Source organism: Mobula hypostoma, chromosome 19 (assembly GCF_963921235.1).
Source record: "Mobula hypostoma chromosome 19, sMobHyp1.1, whole genome shotgun sequence".
Taxonomy (NCBI): domain Eukaryota; kingdom Metazoa; phylum Chordata; class Chondrichthyes; order Myliobatiformes; family Myliobatidae; genus Mobula; species Mobula hypostoma.
In genome coordinates, this window is record NC_086115.1 from 51330500 (window position 1) to 51349995 (window position 19496).

General features: G+C 38.9%; 1 protein-coding gene across 1 annotated transcript in view; it reads right to left on the reverse strand.

Annotated features, from left to right (window-relative positions):
- Window positions 1-19496, reverse strand: part of LOC134358744 (G-protein coupled receptor 26-like) — a 45927-nt gene that overhangs the window by 11285 nt on the left and 15146 nt on the right. The window contains exon 3 of the mRNA XM_063071208.1: window positions 3696-3886. Within this exon, the coding sequence (XP_062927278.1) occupies window positions 3696-3886 (191 nt within the window). The remainder of the gene's footprint in view (window positions 1-3695; window positions 3887-19496) is intronic.

The following is a 19496-nucleotide window of genomic DNA, read 5'->3' on the forward strand; positions in this document are numbered from 1 at the left end:
TCATTTCTGATGCTTTCTAAAATCTGCTTTCATCAACAGAAAAGAAATTTAAAGCCCAGTGACAATGGAAGAATAATGTTTAGCAGTGTGAACCTGATCTGAGATTTTTTAACTTCAACCTGATGCACTAACTGGAGGAGTACTTCAAGGGAAAATCTTTATATGTCCATGTTGAGCAATATATTTTACTTTGGAGACTGATCTCTTCAGCAAACATAGCAATGCAGCAGTTTTTCAGAGAAAAATTACATCTCTTGAAATAGTCAAAAGTTCATCCATTGGAATGAATGATCGATATATATTGTCCATTCCAAGGCATTCATAGCTCACAGGAGAGGAGCTCATAAACCATGGATTTTCACCCTACCAATCAGCTCTAAATTCATGAAATTTGATATTATTATATATTTCCCTTATTGTGGACTCTTTGGCAACCTATAACATAGCTAATTTTATGCAGATTGACTAACCTGTCTGGTGTGAAGGTAAGTGTTTTAGGAAAATTGTAGCAATGATTTTTTTTCTATATTTATTATGTATTGCATTGACTGCTGCTGTAAAGTTAAAAAATTTCGCAACATATGGCAGTGATATTAAACCTGATTCTGTTTCTGAAAACAGAGAGGGGTAGATCTGCTTTCTTCCATCAATACTATTGCAGGGACTTGATGCCAGCACTGATATCAGTCATGGTGGTAGGGGTACTTGCTGCCATCTCTTGCTGATCACAAACTGTTTCCGTGGAATCCTCAAGAACTCAGAGAGGAAAGCCATTCTTTAATTGGCCTCACATCTCCTTTGCTGGGAAACCTGCACACTGATACCACATAAGTTGAAAACAATCTTCACTTGAATGCAAAACAACTAAATAACAGAAAAATAAATATATATATATATATATATTATATGATTTTACATGTCTGAATGTCTGTGAATATCAATGACATTCAATCGTCCCACTCATCTTTAAAGTATCATCTGTCTGGGTATTTCTCTGGGCTGACAAAAGCACTGTGCTGCATGAGCCATGCTAAATTGCTTGGAGTTCGGTTCCCAGTGGAAGGGGAACTCCGGAGTGATGTTGAAATTAGTTATACAGAAGCAAGGCAGACTGTGATTCTAGGACACCAAAATTTCTGCTCTAGTATACATAGAGTGAACTCCAATGACCAAATGGCTTAATTTTGCTCCTATATTTTATGGTCTCATGTAAATTTATTTTTGCATTAATTTCTATTCAAATCAAAATCTATATAATCTTCTCAATCAAATATCTTAAGATGCATGTCGATAGTGCAGTTGCACCTCTCACTAAAGATGGAACAAGATTGGGAGAGAGAACTTAATACGACTTTTGTTAATGAAGATTGGTTGCGAGTTCTGAAAATGGTTAATTCTTCTTCGATATGTGCCAATCATTGTTTAATTCAGTTTAAAATTCTTCACTGTTATTATTTAACAAAGAAGAGACTAACCAAAATATTTCCTAATATAAATACTTATTGTGATAGGTGCAAAAAATGAAGTAGCTACTTTGTCACATATGTTCTGGTCATGTCCCTCATTGAAATCTTTTTGGAAATCTTCCTTTTCTACAATTTCTAAAGCTTTGAAAATTAATTTACAACCTAATACATTGACTGTTCTATTTGAAATAGTTCCGCATCATATTCAGGGTATTTCATTTTCAAACCAACATGTAATTGCATTCGTTACATTGTTGGCAAGAAGGGCTATTTTATTGAAGTGGAAAGATACCTCTGCTCCTACACTAACTCAATGGTTTTCCCAAGTAATGTTATGTCTTAGCTTGGAAAAAATTAGAAGTAGAACTTTTGATCCCCGATTTGATTTTGGGAGAAGGTGGGGCTCTTTTGCTAAATATTATCATTTAATTTGAATTCATTTATATGGTTTCCTTCCAATTTTATGTTATATAAATGTAATTTGGCAGTCGTTGTTTTCTTTTCCTTCTTTTATATATAAATGATTGTAAGACGTATTGCTCCGGGTTTGGTTTCTAATGGGTTTTTTTTCTCCTTTTTTTGTTTTATAGTTAGTGGGGTTTTTTTCAGTTAGTTGGGGTTCTCTTTTTTCCTTTTTCTTTTATAATTTTTTTTTCATTAGCATATGTTTTTTCTTCAGCTTTATTAATTATATATATACTAATTTGTTGAATTTCTGTATTTTATAGCTGTAGAAGATTATATATCAATAAAAAAATTTAAAAATGAAATGAAATGAAAATGATAGTGCAGTTGCTTTACCACTTTCTGGGTGACTTCTTTAGTTGATGAAAGATAAAATGAGGGGCATATGTTGGTATATCAGTTACAAATTTCAAATATTAGACAAGGTGTGAAGAGTGAAATTGATTCCCCATTTATTCATCAATCTACTTCCCGGCCAACTTTTTACTCACTGGAATACCTGACAACATTCCATTATCCTAACAGGGAAAAAAAATATAATGGCTCAGAACATGTGTTATAATGAAATTGAATTTTCTCAGAGTTCTCAGATCACTGGTGTAGTCAAGCGTGGAAATCCAGAATCTGCTGAAAATGGTTCCACAGGCTACAGTCATAGCTATGAACTTTATACGTACTTTCCTCTCAATAAAAGCATTGAAAAGTGTGCACTGCATTGAAAAAGGTGAAAAGTTAAACATCATATTGAGTGATAGGCTAAACAACTCTCTGACTCTGAAAAATTTATGACTTTTACAATACTAATTTGCATAATTAGTCTTAAATTATTTGGATTAGAAAATGATAAAATATTTATTTTGTTTTTATTTTTCAGCTTCTCCATAATATGTGTGTAATTAGCAATATTTATTTTGCTTTCTGCAGAATGTTTGTGAATCAAAGCTTTTTACCTTCTATTTTGCTATATGTTGTTCATCAAATTAGTTGCTTAGTCAAGACAGCAATGGTACTGGGTGCCACACATTTCTTACAGAAATTCCCTCACAGCATTTCATGTTGAGAAAGGGGAATCTTATCCATCCGAACCTAATGACTGATCTGTGGATTTTTTTTTCTTTACTGAGATCAACAGTAGAAACCATTTGGAGACAAGAATCGATGGATAAAAGTGACAAATCTATGATAATGAATATATGACTGATGTGACAAAGTATTTTATATAGAGATAAAAGTTGGTCCTCATTGCAGAGATGGGTATATCAAATTCTCAGAAAATAACTGGGCAGGTAATGGTTTCACTCTCAGTCGTAATGTTTGATGACATTCTTGGTTGAAGGCTCAGATTTAACCAAAACATAATCAATTATTATATACTGATATTAGAATTGGCTGAGATCAAGTTATACTTCTCTATTATTCATATCTTTTAGCTTAAGGTACAGTATATTCATTTACTGGTATATGCATACCCACTCACAAACTCTATTGGGGAAATTTCAAAAAAAATTACTGAAAACACATGCCAATCATCCAAGAACACTTAAGAGACAAAAAAAATTACAAAAGTGTAAAGGTGATCTGTGAAAACCATTCCTTTAAACATTAATTAAAATATTGTCTAAAGTAGTAGAAAGCAGATTAAGGTCAAAAGTTCCATAACATAGATTTCAATAAAAATCCAAATACACATGTTCGTCGCACTGTTCTTGTCATGATATTTATTTCATTCATCTGTTTGTACAAAATTGCTATTTTGTGTTTCACCTGTTAGTGCAGAGGAGTTCAAGGAGCTTCTTTTCAGTAGCCTATTGATAATGTCCATCCATGTCTTCTTATACTGATGTCGCAGCAAAGAGTATACAAAGGGGTCTGAGACAGCTTTGCTGTAAGCCAGACATTTGGAAAGAACTCCCCAGTATGGATTGATTGGTATTGTCTCAGATAACTCCACCAGCCTGTCAAAAAACAAAATGTTACAAGGAATCTTCTACTGCAAAATTAAGAGATTACACTCTGCTGAAATCTGTAAACAGCCTCCTTCCCGTCAATTTTTTTTTCACTTCAATACAAGCTCTTAAAAAAAAAGTGGCTTAGTTAGCTTCATATAGTTTTGAAAGATAACTCCAGTCACTCTGTCTTACACATCTTATAGGAAGAGTCACATTTGTTAGTTTTGCTTTCAATGAACTAAACTATGAAATTCATTGCAAATCCAACTACAGTATTCATTAATTAGGAGGTGGGGGAAGAAGAGGAAATTCAACATCAAGAGGTTATTGCCTCTTACTATTTCAGAGTGTTGGTAATGTTGGTGATAGTTCACACAGAGTATTACCACAGGTTTCCCTCAGTGTCCCATGATTAATTTTTTCTCAACTGCCTGTAACACCACTAGCGTATAGGGCAGGACTGAAGGTCCCTCATCTCTGTCTGTTCATAGTGATGTATACAGCTAGACAAGGATGCTTCATTGTTGTTCTGTAACAATTTTTTTTTAGCTGAATCCCCAAACTCAGAGGACTAGTAGACCACTCTTAGTTTGGTTTCTACCCTTTGACCTGTTTGGCATGGGTAACACTAGCAAAAGCCAAGGCACAAGGCCCTGACTCTAGCCAACATAGCTCTCTGGGTCATTAAAGGATATAAGCCTCCAAACCCTATGACAAGGTTGTGGTTCTATTGGAGGCTCATTATTAATGGTTAACTCAATAAGAAATTGAAGCCATTTACATCATTTTTGCCATTTCATTTCTCTTGAGCTTGTGGATTAATGTTAGGAGACACTCACACAAAATTTGGAGGCATCTATCAAAAGATATTTGGTAGGCCTCTCCTTGTGTTTCTATAGCCTGTTTTTTCATAGTTTACTGTATATCATCAAGGGTGGTGGGGTGGAGATTTGTCTCTACCAAAGGAGGTGCGAGGCACTCCTTCCCTCAGCTAGCTTGCAGATCCATGCTTAACCACAGAACACGATCACATGAAGCCAGGGAAGCATGAGCAGATGATGCATATCACAAGTCCTAGTTATGTGACCAGTGACACCATGAAGACAATCTCTTCAGTCTATTGATAATGGCTGGGGTCACTTGTCTTGTAAAGACACTGCCCAGTAGAAGGCAATGATAAACCACTTCTGTAGAAAAATTTGCCAAGAACAATCATGATCATTGAAAGACCATGATCACTCACGTCATACAGTAAGGCACATAATGATGATGATGATAACTGTATATCACGTCAATGAGTGAGGCACTTTAAGTGCATGTAAATAGCTTTCCATCCTTCCTCCCTCCAAACTTCAGATCACCTGACTGGTCAATGTCAGAGAGTCTCCCAAAGACTCCCCCTTGTATATAGATCTTCCATGAGCTCATATTGTCTTACCTCAGCAACTTCCTCCAACCCTCTGCTCTCTTTCACTCATCACAACTTTGTTCTATCCCATCTCTCTGAACATCCTTCTGGGGAACCTTTTTTCCTCCTTTAGCCCTAATACATTCACCGTTGGGCTACAGTCCATACAGCTCTCGACTTCTTTAACTCATGCACATTTTCCTCATGTTGAAGCAAGTTTTCCGAAATAAAAGAGCTGTATGAACGTAAAATGATATTGTCATTGGTATGGAATACTTTGCCACCATCATAATCTTAGGGACGATAACAAAAAAAATAGGATTTTGTTAAAAGATAAATGGAAATTTAGTTGTGTGTTGACACTAATGCCCATGCACTAATTGACTTTTGGACTGGTACTCCTTAATTAAGGCCAATGGGGCTATCAACCATCAAGTGGTATATTATCACCAACACTGTAAATTCACAAATTAAACATTGCATATAGAACATAGATTATAGAACATTACAGCACAGTACAGGCTCATGACCTTTTAAACTACTCTAATATCAATTTAACCCTTCCCTCCTACATCGCGCCCTATTTTTCTATAATCCATGTGTCCAAGATTTTCTGAATTGTCCCTAATATATCTGCCTCTACCACCACCCCTGGCAAGATGCTCCACACATCCACCACTCTGTGAAAAAAACATACTTTTGAACCACCCCCCCCACCAATACTTTCCTTCAATTACCTTAAAGTTATGTCCCCTGTATTAGCCATTTCCACTCTGGGGAAAAAGTCTCTGGCTATCCACTTATGCCTCTTATCATCTAGTACACCTCCATCAACCTCTTTCACCCAAAAGAGAAAAGCATGAGCCCCCTCAACCTGTCCTCACATATCTAATTGAAGTGCATACATCTACACCTATATGAACTAAAATAACCTACAAGGGAAGAACGATAATTTGAACAACTGAGCAATTTTATGAAAAATTGGAAATATTACGAGAAAATTGCTTTCGTGTTTGAATATTGTTTGAGAAGCCCAGTACATCAGGTTGTTTGGAGGCTGCTATTAAAGTGTAGCAGCTTAAATAGGATTAGCAGATTTAGGCCTAAATTAAATTCATATTTTATCCAAATCTAAGAGCTGATAAAAGAAATTACCTTTCAGAATTGCTGATAATATATCACTTGACAAGTTCATGAAGAAGCTACATTTAAATATTTGCCATGAACCTTCATCTCTCCGTCAGTAAGCAGTAAAAACGAGCAAAAAATAAGACCATCGTCATTTCAGCAAATGCAAATGCACATCATGTGTTAATTTAAAGAGCTGACTCTTTTCTTAAAGTTCAGGTAGACGTCTTGAATTTGGAGAGTACCTATAAAAGCTCAGCAAAAGACTACACCTGCTATTGTGATAAGTCAAAGGTGAAGTTGAATTTATTGTCATGTTAACAAATTGGGTGGTGGGGTGGAGATACATCTCTACCAAAGGAGGTGAAAGGCTCTCCTTACCTCTGCTAGCCTGCAGCTCACACTTTAGCACCAGCTTAGCCCCCGCTCCCGCCCCCCAACGATCAGGGTCACACGAAGCCATGCAGCGGGTGGCGGATGGTCGTATGAGCAGCTGATGCATATCACAAGTCCTGGTAATGCGAGCACTGACGCCAGGCAGACAATCTCTGAAGAGTATTGATAATTGCTGGGGTCACCCATCTTGTAAAGACACTGCCCAGAAGATGGCAATGGCAAACCACTTTCCGTGGAAATTTTTGCCAGGGACAATCATGGTCATGGGACCATGATCATCCATGTCATACAACACGATACATAATGATTGATGATGTCAATAATTACATGTATGCGCAGGTACAATGCAAAGTTTTCTTGCAGATGCATCACAGGCATATAATGTCATATAAATTGTGTATAAATTATACACGGTTTTAACAAGAAACATGCTTTGCATTATGTCAATATTTTGCCTTGTGATGCACGTTAAGGAGTAAAGTAAGCCGTGGGTCTAAAGTGCTGAATCCTGGTCCCTGAAGAACAGGCAGACTGAGGTAAGATACTCAACTGCATTGAGGTGAATGACAAACTCCGAAAATCTGCAGATGCTAGAAATCTAAGCATTACACACAAAAAAAGCTGGAGAAACTCAGCAGGCCAGGCAGCATCTATGGAAAAGAGTAAGCAGTTGACATTTAGGCCCGAGACCCTTCATCAAGACTGGGGAAAAAAAAGATGAGAAGTCAGAGCAAGAGGGTGGGGAGAGAAGAGGTAGAAGTACAAGGTGGTAGGTGATAGGTGAAATCAGAAGGGGGAGGGGTGAAGTAAAGAGCTGGGATGTTGATTGGTGGACGAGATAACGGGCTGGAAAAGGGGGAATCTGATAGGAGTGGGTAGAAGATCATGAAAGAAAGGGAAGAGGGAGAATTCCCAGAGGGAGGTGAAGGGCAGGTAAGGAGATAAGGTGAGCGAGGGAAATGGGAATGAGGGAACGGTGAAGACAGGGAAGGGCAATTGCCAGAAGTTTGAGAAATCGATGTTCACGCCATCAGGTTGGAGGCTGCCCAGACTGAATATAAGGTGTTGCTCCTCGAGCCTGAGTGTGGCCTCATCATGGTGGCGATATGATGAATGGTCTCATGCCATGCCTCACCTTACCGGGAGTTGGTATTGGCCTAGATCAGGAGTTCAGTAGATGGCTTGTTCTATAACTGAGGATGGGCAGGTAAGTAAATTTCATTCACGGGGCATAACATACATGAATCAGGTCTTTAATGTCATCAGGGGATCTACTCAGAATGACTATAAAGGTCCTATTTAAGAAGTGTGAATGGATTTTCAATTACATTGTTATGAAGGGAAAGAGTCATTCAATTGAGTCTCCAGGCACTGGATAATCAGACAGGAAGACAGAAAATGTGGATCAATCTGTGATTGGAAAATTGTGACTACATTTAATAGAACTGCATTGGGACAACATTCAATGGGGACATTCTTCCATTGATCGTCATTTTCCTGCTGCTCGGTGTAGTACTATACAGCTGGTGACAAGTAGTTTACCAAAGGAGCTCAAACGCAGCTGAGAAAACATGGAACAGATTTTGCAGCAAGGTTTCTAGCTTGTAGCAGACCATGAGATCCATTTTGCCAGGTGCTGTCATTCCTCCAGTTGGCACCAGGTTGTGGGAGCATTGTTTCCCTCTGTCAGCATACTGCTTCCATTTTGTGCATCCTACACATGTATGTACATGATTTGGCACTGGAGACCTCAGGTGCATCATCAGTGGATATGCACTTCAGTTCAGTGGTCACCCAAGTGGTTTGCCGAACAAACTCAAATGCAGCCGGCAAAATCAAGGTAAGATTTTGTTATCCCCAAAAATTTCTCCCATTTCCCGAGAAACAGCAGCAAGTTCAAGATCCAGTGTTCTGTGTCTTGTGTTCAAACACGGTTCAGAATTAGAATCAGAATCAGGTTTAATATCACCGGCATATGTCGTGAGAAGTGTTAGCTTCGCAGCTGCAGTACAATGCAATATGTGATAATAGAGAGAAAAAAACAGTGAATTACAATAAGTATATACAGTATAGACAATAAACAATAGGCAATAGGTGCAGGAGTAGGCCATTCAGCCTTTCGAGCCAGCACCGCCATTCACTGTGATCATGGCTGATCATCCACAATCAGTACCCTGTTCCTGCCTTCTCCCTAATTCCCTTGACTCCGCTATCTATAAGAACTCTATCTAACTCTTGAAAGAATCCAGAGAAATGTCCTCCACTGCCTTCTGAGGCAGAGCATTCCACAGATCCACAACCCTCTGTGTGAAGTTTTTCCTCAACTCCGTTCTAAATGGTCTACCCCTTATTCTTAAACTGTGGCCTCTGGTTCTGGACTCCCCCAACATTGGGAACATGTTTCCTGCCTCTAGCGTGTCCAATCCGTTAATAATCTTATATGTTTCAAGCATATCCCCTCTCATCCTTCTAAATTCCAGTGTATACAAGCCCAGTCGCTCCAATCTTTCAACATATGACATTCCCGCCATCCCTGGAATTAACCCAGTGAACCTACACTGCACTCTCTCCACAGGAAGAATGTCCTTCCTCAAATTTGGAGAACAAAACTGCACACAATACTCCAGGTGGGGTCTCACCAGGGCCTTGTACAACTGCAGAAGGACCTCTTTGCTCCTATACTCAACTCCCCAAGTTATGAAGGCCAACATGCCATTAGCTTTCTTCACTGCCTGCTGTACCTGTATGCTTACTTTCAGTGACTGATAAACAAGGACACCAGAACTCATTTTACTTCCCCTTTTCCTAACTTGACACCATTCAGATAGTAATCTGCCTTCCTGTTCTTGCCACCAAAGTGGATAACCTCACACTTATCCACATTAAACTGCATCTGCCCACTCACCCAACCTGTCCAAGTCACCCTGTATTCTCATAACATCCTCCTCACATTTCACACTGTCACCCAGCTTTGTGTCTCCAATAGTTAAATAAGTAGTGCAAAAATTAGGAAATTAAAAATAGTGAGGAAGTGTTCGTGGGTTCAATGTCCATTCAGAAATCAGATGGCAAAAAGGTAGAAGCTGTTCCTGAATCATTGAGTGTGTTGCTTCACGCTTCAGTATCTCCTTCCTGATAGTAACAGTGGGAACAAGGCATGTCCTGAGTGGTGGGGGTCCTGAATAATGAACACCACCTTTCTGAGGCAGAACTCCATGAGAATACCTGACAACAAAGCACAAAAGCTACAGCAATTCCCCAGCACTTAAGACAGGGAATCCACTTGTATGACCAGTAGCAGCCAACCGGAAAAGGATCCTTTTATTCCCACTCATTGCCTCCTACCAATCAGCCAATGCTCTAACCATGTTAGCAACTTTCCTGTAATACCATGGGCTCTTAACTTGGTAGGCAGCCTCATGTGTGGCACCTTGTTAAAGGCCTTCTGAAAGTCCAAATATACAACATCCACTACATCCCCTTTATCTATCCTACCTGTACCTGTAATCTCCTCAAAGAATTCCAATAGGTTTGTCAGGCAGGATTTTCCCTGAAGGAAACCATGCTAACTTTGTACTATCTCATCCTATGTCACCAAGTACTCTGTCACCTCATTCTTAACTATTGTTTCTAACATCTTCCCAACCACTGCAGTCAGGTTAACTGGTCTATAGTTTCTTTTCTGCTTCTTTCCTCCTTTCTTAAAGAGTGGATCGACATTTGCAGTTTTCCAGTCCTCTGGCACCATGCCAGAGTCCAGTGATTTTTGAAACATCAATAATCTGTTCCTTCATCAGTCTCAACTGTTGCAGCAATGGACGTAGATTTCAAGCATACTCCTGTTTCTGACATATACCATCAAAATTGGCCTTTCTCCAATTTAGAATCTCAACCAGTGGACCAGACCTATCTTTCTGCATATTAATTTTGAAGCTATGGCATTGTGATTGCTGGCTGAAAAGTGTTCCCCTTCACAAACATCTGTCACATGCCCTATTTTATTCCCTATTGTACACTCTTGTTGGAACTTCTACGTACTGATTAAAGAAACTTTCCCGAACATATTTGACAAACTCTATTTCGTCTTGTCTTTTTACAGTATGGGAGTCGCAGTCAATATGTGGAAAATTCAAACTAACTATAACAACCTCATGTTTCTTGCAAAAGTCTACAATCTACAAATTTGTTCCTCTAAATTCCTTGGACTGTTGGGTGGTCTATAATATAGCCCCATTATCATTGTCATACCTTTCTTAGTTCCACCCACAACACCTCAACAGACGAGTTCTCCAGTCTGTCCTGACTGAGACTGCTATGCTATTTTTCTGACTAATAATGCCACCCCTCCTTCTTTGATCCCTCCTGCTCTGCCCCAGCTGAAACAACAGAACGCCGGAATATTGGGCTACCAGTCCTGTCCCTCCTACAACCAAGTCTCACTAATGGCTACAATGTCATAATTCCAGGTGTTGATCCGTGCCCTGAGCTCATCCACCTTTCCTACGAGACTTCTTGCATTGACATTGGTCGAACCTTACTCAACATTTTGATTCCTTTGTGTTGATGTATTTCATGTGATATGCACTGACACAAGTTATATCACATTTTACCATGAATTCTATTCTCAATTTGCAAATTCCTCGAAAATAATTTTTAAAAAAAAACAAGGCACATATTATAGCTGCAGGAAACCAAGTAAGGAATCTAATTTGCTAACTTGCTACAATAGAGATGAAAATTTAGTCATCTGTAATCAAAAAGGAAGGAAGGCAACCTTCCAATTAGTCCTGTGGTAGCTTCTGCACAGATGCTAACAACTAATACTTATTATTAAGCATTTCAATTTTAACTTCCTCGAGAGAAAAATAGAATATAAAAGCTAGGATGCAATGCTGAGGCTTTTTAAGGTGGAGGTCAGACCACATTTGGAGTATTGTGAGCAGTTTTTGTCCCCATATCTAAGAAAGAATATGCTGGTGCTGGGAAGGGTCCAGAGGAAGCTTATGAGAATGAAAGGGTTAATGTATGAGGAGCATTTGATGACATTGGGCCTATATTTGCTTTAGAAGAATAAGGGTGCGGGGGGAGAATCTCATTGAAACCTACCAAATATTGTAAGGCCTAGACAAAGTGGACATGGAGAGGATGTTTCCTATACTGAGGGATTCTAGGGCTAGAGGACACAGCCTCAAAATAGAAAGATGTTCTTTAGAACAAAGATGAGGAGGAATTTCTTTAGCTAGAGGGTGGTGATTCTGTGGAATTCATTGCCATAGATGGCTGTGAAGATCAAGTCATTGAGTATATTTAAAGTGGAGGTGTATTGGTTCTTGATTAATACAGAGAACAAAGGCTATGGGGAGAAGCCAGGAGAATGAGGTTCAGAGAGAACAAAATCAGGCATTAATGAATGGGCTGAATGGCCTAATGGCTAATGGTCTCATGGTCAAAATAAAACACTGGACTTTTTAAATGCCCCAGAATGGGGGTATTGCACTTCCCACAATGGAAGTTCTTGGATTCTTCTTTTTGTGATTTGGATTCAGGGTTCTGGAGAGGCAACAGATTGATGTTTCTAAGCTCCACATGTTAAATTATCAATGGCTCCATTGGGAAAGCCTCAATGTTCTTTCTGCTTGGTTAAGTCTAAACAGAAAGCAACTGAAGTCAAGAGCAGGCCATTTATAGTAAATGTTATGCTTTCCCTATAAGAACACAGAACACAAGAAAATACAAGCAGGAGAACCCATCTTGTCCTTCAAGCCCGGCCCACTATTTAGCAAATCATAATTGATCTAGCCTAGGCCTCAGCTTCCATGATTCTCCAAAGTACATCTACCACTACATTAAGTACCTTGAATAAGTTACACTCCAGAGATTTGTCACCATTTTTGAGAAGATATTTCGATGTAGCTCAGTCTAATGATAAACGGTCACTTTTCTTGAAGCTATCTCCTCTCATGTGGGATTCTTTGACTAATGAAATCATCGTTACCTTACACCATTATGCCCCTTTAACCTTTCAATGAGAAGTTTCAACTTCAGAGAATATAGACCCAACCTGTTTAGTCTTTCTTGATAGGACAACCCTGTCATGCCAGAAATAAGCTAAGTAAATTTCTTTTGGATTATATCCAATGCTACTGTATCCTTTCTTTGGTTAGGGTACCAATCCACAGCACTCCAAACGTGGCCTCACCAACACCCTCTGCAGCTGTAACAAAACCTCCTGACTTCTCAATCTTAATAAAGACCAAACACAAGAGATTCTGCAGATGGAACACAATTCCAGAGGAACACACATAAAATGCTGGAAGAACTCAGCAGGTCAGGAGCATCTACAGGGAGAAATAAACAGTTGACATTTCGGGCTGAGACCCATCATCAGAACTGGAAAGGAAGAGGTAGGAATCCAGAATAAAGACAAACACACCATTTGTATTCTTATCTATTTTTTGCCATAGCCTACTAACCTTTGGAGATACAAGCACAAGAACACCTCGATCCCTCTGCTCTTTCACATAAATAATCACCTTTTGATTCCTCTTTCCAAAGTATATGATCTCACACTTTCCAACATTACAATCTATTTACCAGGTTTTCACCCACTTTATCTATCTATATCCACTTGCATAGCTACAATAACCTGATCACAACTTGCCCTTCCAACTATATTCAATGCAACAGCATACAGGCAAAGAACAGTAGAGATGCTCTTTGATCCTGTACAGAAAAAAACACTCCAGTTCTTGCATTCCACAGATTCCTTTTCTTCCTCCTTTCCTTAATCATCCACTTCTCTGCAAGTCATCGGCAGGATTTAAGATGGCCTGGGCTTCTTGCCTCATATATGAGTGAGTTTATAACAGAACTTGCTACAAACTTAGACAGAGTTAGAATCAAGGCTATATCAGTTTTAGGAGACATAACAAGTTCATTGGAATATAGGGAGCAACATTCTATCAAGGTATTTAAGACAGAAGTATTAGTCATTGGAGAGACAAATCCAGAAAACACAAATAAAAAATATTTATATGGAGGCTTTGGCATCACGAAGGAAGTGGATGGGAATCTGCTGAGCCCAATACACTGTTGTTCAACAATGGTTTCCCTGCAAGAGATCAGTAGCTTCAGGAAAGCAACTGGAGACAATTAATGTGTGAAAGCAAAACTGAAAAAGTATTACTCATAGTTTCTGTAGGGGATATAAATCAAGAGATGATAATGAGATCAAAACGAGGCCACCATGGTAGTGTAGTGGTTAGCGAGATGTTATTACAGCTCGGGGTATTGGAGTTCAGAGTTCAGTCCCAGTGTTCTCTGTAAGGAGTCTCTCCCCATGGAATGTGTGAGTTTTCTCCAGGTCCTCCAGTGGCCTCCCACAGTCCAAAGAGCTACCGGGTAGCTTAATTGGTCATTGTAAGTTGTTCCGTAAGTAGGTTAGGGTTAAATCAGAGTTGCTGGGGGTTGATAGACAGTGCAACCTGAATGGCAGAAGGGCTTATTCGGCCCTGTACCTCTAAATAGTTCATGTTATGTCGTGTTTCTGGTTTCTGGTCACTCCTTTATTTTGTTGCTATTTTGGGTGTTTTTTGACCAGGGCAGCTTGCACTTAATGCACTACACAGGGCTAGACTGAACTGAACTGAATATGCCTGGGCTCTTTCAATTCTGTGTTTTATATTCTGTGTTTTTTGCTCTTTTTTTTCTGTTCACATGATTTGGGGTTTTTTTTGAACATTGTGGGAAGGGGGTGTTTGATCAATTCCTTTGAATGGTTTCCATGATTTTCTTTGTTTTGTGGCTGTCTGTTGGAAGGCAAATCTCAGGTTCTATACTGCATACATACTTCGATAATAAGTGTACTTTGAATCTTTGAATCTAATTAAATAAAAAAGAAATACGAAAGGGATTTCTTCTTGCCCGCTATCCTGTTTTCTCCCCATAACACTCAATTGCTTCACTGATTAAATATTTATCCACCTCTGCATTGAATATATTGAAGAAAATAAAAGACACTTCTTTCTTGGCTAATGAATTCTCAAATCATATTGAGAGACAAAATTTATCCTTAACTCTATCTTAAATAGACATTCCCTTTTCTGAGATAATGCTCTTGGGTTCTAGTCTCTCCCATGAGGGAACACAGTTTTCCAACATTTGCTATTAAGAATTTTATTCATTAAGATCACCAATGAATCCAGACCTAGCATGTCCAAACTGTTCCCATAAGCCATTCATTCCATACCTGGCACCATCCAACTTAATGTGCTCTGAATCTATAATATATACAAACATAACAATCATAGAATTGTACAGCACAGGAATTGGTCCTTTGGTCCACCTCAATCATGCCAACACTTTGCCCATCTTCACTAATCCCATTTGCTTGTTATAGATCTGTATCTTTTTATGACGTGCTGAGTTCCTCCAGCAATTTGTTTGTGTTGATTCTTTCTATGACTTGCCTAACCAAGTGCCTGGATGTTCAGACTCCCGATTTATTCTGTGGTTGGCCAGCAGGGACAGACATAGTTTTTTTCAGAACTGATTGGATTCTCTTATTGATCATTGAATGCACATGTTCCCAATTAACACCTGTGTATTTAAACACTGCTTCCTATACTGTACTTTGTTCAGTCTTGAAGTGTGATCTTGTAAGTAGCAAGAACTAGTGTCCTTTTTTAAATAAAAAAAGACTTTTACTGATGTCTGCTTGCCGCCTGCCATTTCTGGATCTTATTCGTGCATCAAGATCTTGGATTTGAATTTGTGTTTTGATTATTGCATTGTTGAATTGGAACGGTTTTCCCATCCTGGTTAAAAGAAAGTAAAACTGGCTTTTGAATCTGCATTTCAACTCCTGTCTGCATTGTGGTTTCTGCAGTTGGGTTTACTCACAATCTCTAGTGACCTGAATTTGATTCCAGACTGGGCCATTCCCTTGCACCTTTCTAAATGTCTCTTAAATGTAGTGATTGTATCTGATCCCATCACTTCCTCTGGCAGCTACTTCCAGATTATCACCTACTAGCTGTATTGAAAACTTCTCCACAAATTGCCTTTATAACACCTTCATTTCACCTTGAATATCTGCTCCCTTGTTTTTGATATCCCTAGCATAGGCAAAAGGATTTTTACTGTCTACTATCGATGGCTCTTTGAACTTCTATCAGGCCATCTCTCGGCCTCTTTCACCAGAGAAAACAAGCCCAGTTTATCCCCATAAACTGAAGTTATCCAATGCAGAACAATGTCCCAGTGATTCTCCTCTCTATTTTCTTAGGCACATTCCACATTCTTTCTGTGGTATGATAACCAAAACTGCACCTGATAATGAAGTTTAAATAGCTGGAGTAAATCATCCCTATTTCTGTACTTCAAACCACTTGAAAAGAAATTCCAGCATTGAATTTACCTTCCCATTTATGTGCGGCACTTGAATGTCAACTGCCTTGTTTCACATGTAAGGATCTCCAAAATGCCTTGGTGCTGTTGTTTTTATTTTGCTGCCCTTTATTTAAATAATGCTTTTACTTAAATTATTCTGAGCTCTGATAACGGGTCTTGACTCAAAATTGACTGTGTATTCCCCTCAGCCGCCTGACTTGCTGAGATCCTCCAGCATATTTTGTGTTGCTCAAGATTTCCAGCAGTTGTAGAATCTCTTGTGTTTTAAGTCATTCTTCTTTCCAAAGTGAATAACTTCATATAATGCTCCATCTGCCAATTTTTTGCCCATTAATTTAACTTGGTAATCTCTCTGTAAGATGGACTTTCTGTTAGATGTTAGGCTAACTGGCTTGCAGTTACTGCTTTTGGCCTACCTCTCCTTTTGAATTAGGCTGTCACATTGGCACTTTTCCAGTCCTTTGGTACCATTGTACTATTGAAGGGCATTTTAAAGATTACAAAAAAAAATCCACCCTTCTCTTAGAAGCTCTCAGGTCCCCGGATTTATTGGCCTTTTATTTTTAAAGGCTAACGCTAGTTTTTTAAGTGATAGTAATGATGCTTAATTCCACCCATATATTAGTAGGGTCTTCTATTATAGAGACTTCACTCCCTATGTCCATTACTATTTTGATGGCCTTCCTATTTAAAGGCCTTTTATTCTCTTTGATCTGCCTCATTCTTTTTATCAACTTGAAGTTCTTATCAGTTGTTGCATTTCTTATTAGATTACCCTCGTAATTTTCTTTAGTTTTTCTAGCACAAGATTCTGAATATATCCTAAATTTTACTATGTTACACATTGTCTCCTTTATTAACTTTCTTGACCGGACAAGGATGGTTCATTCCCTCTGGAGAATCTTTACTCTTTGGAATATATTTTTGCTGGGAGTTATGAATTGCCTCGATGTCTGCTTGCCACTGTTCGTAAATCCAATTGCCAGGTAACTTACGAGGCCACTTCACTTTAGCCAGCTTCTTCCACATTCCTGTGTAATTACCCTTATTTAAAATTAACTCTGTTGTTTCAGACTCAAGTTTCTCACTCTTGAGTTGAATGCTAAGTTTTATCAAGCTTTGTTTACTCTGAGATTGTTTTTTAAACCTGATTTATCAAACATTACTACATCCAACTTGCATACTGTTCCTTGTTTGTTTCCACAGTGTACTGCTCCAGGAAATGATCCTAACTGCATTCTGTGAATTCATTCTCTAGGCCACCATTTTCAATTTACTCAGCTATAGAGCACTACAGCACAGAAACAGGCCCTTTGTCCCATCTAGTCCATCCTGTCTAGTCCCACCGACCAGCATTTGGAACATTACCCTCCATATCACTCCTGTCCATGTACTTATCAAAACTTCTCTTAAAGTTTGGATTCATACCCGTCCATCACTTCCTCTGGCAGCTCGTTCCATACTCGCACCACTCTCTGAGTGGAAAAAGCTCCTTCTCAAATTCCCCCTTAAATATTTCACCTTTCACCCTTAACCTATAACCTCTACTTCTAGTCTCACCCAACCGCAGTAGGAAAAGCCTGCTTTGATATCTATACCCCTCGTAATTCGAGTGAATCAATTTATACTGGGACTAACATCACTCATTTAAAATGCTACTCTTTCTACACACTTCTGTTATTTCTTGATGTATACTTTTTACTGCATAATTATCTAGACAATCCATGACATCTATTTAAGTGTATTTACCAAGCTGGTAGTAACATTTTTTGCATATTTTATCAAGTTAATTACTGTGTATTGAATAACTTTAAAATATTTTGGATCGAGGCTAAAAAATGACTTAATCTTCACCTTCAGAAAAATAGAACAATTTTGTGAATTTTCATCCCGGGGAACCCAATTTCCAACTGAGAATAATGATCTGTTGATCCTGTGATAGAGCAATTAACAGGAGACCTGCAGTGTACTTTTGTAATGATGCAGCACAATAAAATTGTTTAGCTTACTCTGAAGAACAAACAAAATATAATGGAAATCATTTGCTTCCAACTGGAAACTGTTGTGCGAAGGTCTCAGTATAACTGAGCTGTCTTCTTACGATATACAGTACTTCCCTTAATGAACAGTGCAGCCGGCTTGAGGAATCATTTGGCTAGTACTACTTCTGTGTTGTTTACATTGGTCTGATGCTGAGATACATCTAGGATGTGCTGGGATACATCAACAGTGATGTAACCTGGGGTGATTGGGTGCTTTGGGACTTTCCGGTTTAGACTCCCTCACCCACGTGACACAGCCAGGGTAGATCAGGCCCTGGCCTGTGTCCCAGCAGCATATTGGTCCATGGGTCACACCTCTTGATCCATAGCCATCTGGAAGCTTACTCAGTAGCCTCCGTGATGGTCCTAGTGGCTCTATTCTCATGTAAAATGTGCTGTGTCTACTTCAGAAGCAGAAGTTCCATGGTTCTCATCGAACTTAATGTGGAGACAAGAGATGCAATTCACTAATCTGAAATTCAAATCCATCAAGATGAAGGTATGGACTTCAGTTGCCTGCACCCACCTCATCAACTTCTGGACTCTACTAGTCCAAAGAACCTTCCTTTCATATTAGACTTGTTTTCATCTGGTATAAAGATAGCAAAGATGGGACGTTCAGCAAGAGTGTTCCCTTCCACAGCACCACAACTTCATGTTAATTGCCCAGGGAAGTCCATGAAGAAGGAACAGTCTTGTAGAGGATGGCACAGTGGTAGAGCTGTCGGTGCTACTGTCTCTCAATGCCAAGGATCCAGGTTCAATCCTGAGCCGAGGTACTGTTGGCAGAGTTTGCCTTCTTGTCTGAGTGGAGGGTTTTCTGATTTATTCCCATACCCAAACAGGTTATAAACATCAGAGATTCTGCAGATGCTGGAAATCCAGAGTAACACACACAAAATGCTGGAGAAAATCAGCAGGTCAGGCAGAACTTACAGAACCTATAAACAGTCAACATTTCAGGGCAAGATGTCCTGATGAGGTAATAGCAAAAGGAATCAAAAGAGGAATTGTTGGATATGGGTGAGAGAATAAGTTGCCAAGATGTTTTTTTTTAATCTAATTATTTTCTCCTCTTATGTTTGCTGCCTTCAAAATATAGTTTCTGATTGGAGAACAAGTTAAAGGAAAACTGTCTCAACTAAAGTTGTAAATAAGCATGATTTCATAAGGAGATATTAATCCATGGATAAAGTGATTCTTCTCTAACCAGCTTTGCCGTATATTAACA